The 4,470-nt window shown below is 38.1% G+C and overlaps 1 protein-coding gene across 1 annotated transcript in view; it reads right to left on the bottom strand.

The window, feature by feature from the left end:
* The window catches only part of LOC106872455 (uncharacterized), a 28,337-nt gene that overhangs the window by 4,211 nt on the left and 19,656 nt on the right, over nt 1–4,470 (bottom strand). Inside the window, exon 3 of the mRNA XM_014919464.2 lies at nt 709–866. Coding sequence (XP_014774950.1) covers nt 709–866 — 158 coding nt within the window. The remainder of the gene's footprint in view (nt 1–708; nt 867–4,470) is intronic.

Below are 4,470 nucleotides of genomic sequence, written 5' to 3'. Positions count from 1 at the left end.
ATAATAATAATAATAATAATAATAATAATAATAATAATAATAATAATAATAATAATAATAATAATAATAATAATAATAATAATAATAATAATAATAATAATAATAATAATCATTTCTACTGGAAGCACATGGCCTCAGATTTGCAGGAAGGGATTAAGTCAATTACATCAACCCCAGTGCGTAACTGGTACTTATTTAATCGACCCCGAAAGGATGAAAGGCAAAGTCGACCTCAGCAGAATTTGAACTCAGAACGTAACGGCAGACGAAATACCACAAAGCACTTTGCCTGGCGTGCTAACGATTCTGCCAGCTCACCTTTGTTATAATAATAATAATAATAATAATAATAATAATGATCCTTTCTACTAAAGGCACAAGGCCTGAAGTTTGGGGGGAGTGGACTAGTTGATTATACCACCCCCAGTTTTTCACTGGTGCTTAATTTATTGACCCTGAAAGGATGGAAGGCAAAGTCGACCTCAGTAGAATTTGAACTCAGAATGTAACGGCAGACCAAATACCGCTAAGCATTTCGCCCGGCGTGCCAACATTTCTGCCACCTCCTCGCCGCCATCACCACCCCTAACCAATACATGCCCTCACCACCAACAACAACTCCTTGATTGGTCACCCACAGTAACCCCTCTTGTCTCATATGTTCGTTGGGGGCAATTACAAACAACATGCAGAAGGACCCTGCTTTACCTGCAAACTGATGATGTCAGCTCTGTAATGTTTGATTTCATCCATAATGCCCTTCTTTCGGTACTCCCAGTTGAGGGCCCAGGTGGGGCAGTAACCATACAGCTGCCTGGTACAGTATTTATCACAGAGTACGTTGTAACACATCACGGTGAACACAGCTGAAATAAATACAAAGAGAGAAAAGAAAACAAAAGAGATATTATTAAGAGATGATTTCCAAGGCAGGGCTCCAGTATGGCGTGCAGCATTAAGACTGAAACAAGAAAACATAAAAAGGTAAAAATAAAAAACTGCAACGGTAATTAGGGTTTCAAATATAGATACAATGCTGCAAATTTGATGGAGGAAGTGTGTCGGTTGATTACATCACCACTCCAAGACTGTGTGGTAAGAATGTTCCTTCCCCAACCACAGGGTTCCGGGTTCTGTCCCACTGCAATGTACCTTGGGAAAGTGTGTTCTGTTATAGTCTCAAGCCGACGAAAGCCTTCTGAGTGGTGAATTTCATAGACGGAAACTAAAAGAAGCCTGTCGTATATATATATATATATATATATATATATAATAATAAAGGAGTTACGACTGTCTTTTTTTTCTGCTATTTTGGTGATGATTTTTTGAGTTAGCTTACCAATTATTTTGGTTGGTAGTTAATTTAATATATTGAACCTATATGTGTGTGTGTGTGTGTGTGTGTGTGTGTGTGTGTGTGTGTGTGTGTGTGTGTGTGTGTGTGTGTGTGTGTGTGTGTTTGTTCCCCCACCATTGCTTGACAACCGATGTTGGTGTGTTTACGTTGTTTGTGTATGCGTATACACACATATATACAAACACAGCTTCTTCGGTTTTTATACTCAATTTTTGAGAGTGGTCAGGTTTTAGTTTTAGTCTTCTCGTTTGTGAGAGCAACTGAGATGACTTCAGACATTCTCATTTTAAAAATCATCTCTGGCTAATTATTGAGAGGATGTTGCTGTTGCCTTGATTGCGGTTTGCATTCTGTCAATAACGCTTGTTATCATTATTTGTCCAGAGATCTCTTGTGACACATTGTGTGCAATATAGAAGAATATGAACAGACAGCTCAAATTTTGGCTATATAGGTTTCCATAGCATGGCCATTTATTCAATGATCCTTGTGTGTGTGTGTGTGTGTGTGTGTGTGTGCAAGTGTATTTGCATATGTGTGTGCATGCGTAAGAGGATGTAATCCAAGTTCCCTGTTCATGTGAATTCGATGTGAATGTTCACATTAACCTAATGTATGCATTTAGATGTTTTACTTTAAATAAAGCACACATAACAAATGAAATTTCTGGTGAATTCTATTTGCAGAGTAATTTACACACCAAAACAGGAAACTGGAAAAAAAAGAGAGAGAGAGAGAGAGAGAGAGAGAGAGAGAGAGAGATTCTAAACATTTTTTCAATATATACCTTTGTAACACCTATCCTATAATGAAACAATAAAACACATGTAACAGGCAATTAACAATGTACCAAATTTTTTCAGTCTTTTATTTCTAATATCATCATCATCATCATTATTATTATTATTATTATTATTATTACTGGGTTCAGTCCCACTGCATGGCATCTTGGGCAAGTGTCTTCTACTATAGCCTCAGGCCAACCAAAGCCTTGTGAGTGGATTTGATTAAACTCTTGGAGTGGTTGGTGTTAGGAAGGGCATCCAGCTGTAGAAACTCTGCCAAATCAGATTGGAGCCTGGTGTAGCCATCTGGTTCACCAGTCCTCAGTGAAATCCTCCAACCCATGCTAGCATGGAAAGCGGACGTTAAACGATGAAGAAGGAGAATATATATAAATATATATATATATATATATATAAACAATTGCAGCGTGGAAGATGTTTATAAGCCATTTAAAATAACACACAAAAGCCATTAGATTCACTTCAACATTTAAATTTAAATTGAATCTGACGGCTTTTGTGTGTTATTTTAAATGGCTTATAAACACCTTCCACACTGCAATTGTTTTCGTTCCAGCACACGATCTCAGATCAGGTCACTTGCTATGCAAATACATCTCCGTAATATATATATATATACATACATATACACACACACACACACACATACATTTTGCCTACTTTGCCATGCTTTCACACATCAGACAAAAAAATCTGTTCAAACAATTTAAAAAACATTTGTGGCCGGATGCACACCCAGTCTTACAATGGACAAACCAAATGTGATCTTGCTAAGGACTGTAAACAAACAAAGCTTGTTGTAGGAAGGACAAGACTTTCTTTCACCATCAATGCATACGATTACGCATAGAGGCAGACAGACACAAGGAAGGAACGCCGTCAGGTGGGCAGCATGAGTAATTTAAAGTGAGAGACTTAATCACATGTCGTGGTCGCACCGAATCTACCTGAGAATTATGTTAATGATATATGCTCCTATTAGGAACACTCAACCAACAACATGCAAATTTAATGGGCAGGTTGTCCACTTGGTGTAAATATGTAATCGTAAATACCTTGCAACATTGCAACTGCTACGATAATTATAAACTGGTAATGGAAGAGTAAGCGCGTATTTGTATATACCTTGGACGTAACACCTCATCTTTTGACAAGTGTTTCACCTCCAGCCATTCATTATGTCAACACATTTACACTGACACACCATTCTGCTGTCATGGCCGTAAAGATGGAAAGTTGCAGATACCTAAAGTTGTTCACATTAGGATGTTGTTGGAACTCCGTCGCTTACGACGTCGAGGGTTCCAGTTGATCCGATCAACGGAACAGCCTGCTCGTGAAATTAACGTGCAGGTGGCTGAGCACTCCACAGACACGCGTACCCTTAACGTAGTTCTCGGGGATATTCAGCGTGTCACAGAGTGTGACAAGGCTGACCCCTTTGAATTACAGGCACAACAGAAACAGGAAGAAAGAGTGAGAGAAAGTTGTGGTGGAAGAGTACAGTAGGGTTCGCCACCATCCCCTGCCGGAGCCTCGTGGAGCTTTTAGGTGTTTTCGCTCAATAAACACTCACAACGCCCGGTCTGGGAATCAAAACCGCGATCTTATGACCGCGAGTCCGCTGCCCTAACTACTGGGCCATTGCGCCTCCACACATTAGGATATAAATTATTCATTTATTTCAAATATGATAGAAATAAGATGATCTTAGTGTTATCAGATTAGAATTAAAAGAATAAAAGTGAAACAACTTTATATCCCATTACAATATAGATCTTATTCTTTCACTTTTGACATGTAATACTGAACCAGTAGTAATGTTATATTGTTTTAATCCAAATGAAAAAAGAAATTACATGTTGACACTCACGAGGGTCTGATACTACTACCTTGTAAAATTTGATTTGACTTGGTTGAGCTGTTTGCGAATGCTTAGAGAACAGACATAGGGACAAAGAATTTTATATATATGTGTATGTAAGCATATATATATGGGTATACATTCACACACGTGTGTATCTTTATATGTATATATCTATATAGAAATATATACACACACATATGTAAAACACCTAAACACAAAGGTACACAAATAATAATTAAACATCATTATCATCATCATCATCGTCAATTAATCACACACTCAAAAGCGCAAGTAGATTAATCACCACCATCATCATAATTACCACCACCACCAATACCAACAGGCCAATCAACCAATCACACGCGCACACATGTAAGAGCAATTAATTATGCATGCAGATATATTTCCATATCGACAATGGCAAATGCCACCCCCACCCC

This window comes from Octopus bimaculoides, chromosome 29, assembly GCF_001194135.2.
Source record: "Octopus bimaculoides isolate UCB-OBI-ISO-001 chromosome 29, ASM119413v2, whole genome shotgun sequence".
NCBI lineage: Eukaryota > Metazoa > Mollusca > Cephalopoda > Octopoda > Octopodidae > Octopus > Octopus bimaculoides.
The sequence above is the reverse complement of the archived record's forward strand: the minus strand, read 5'-3'. Positions and strand labels throughout refer to the sequence as shown.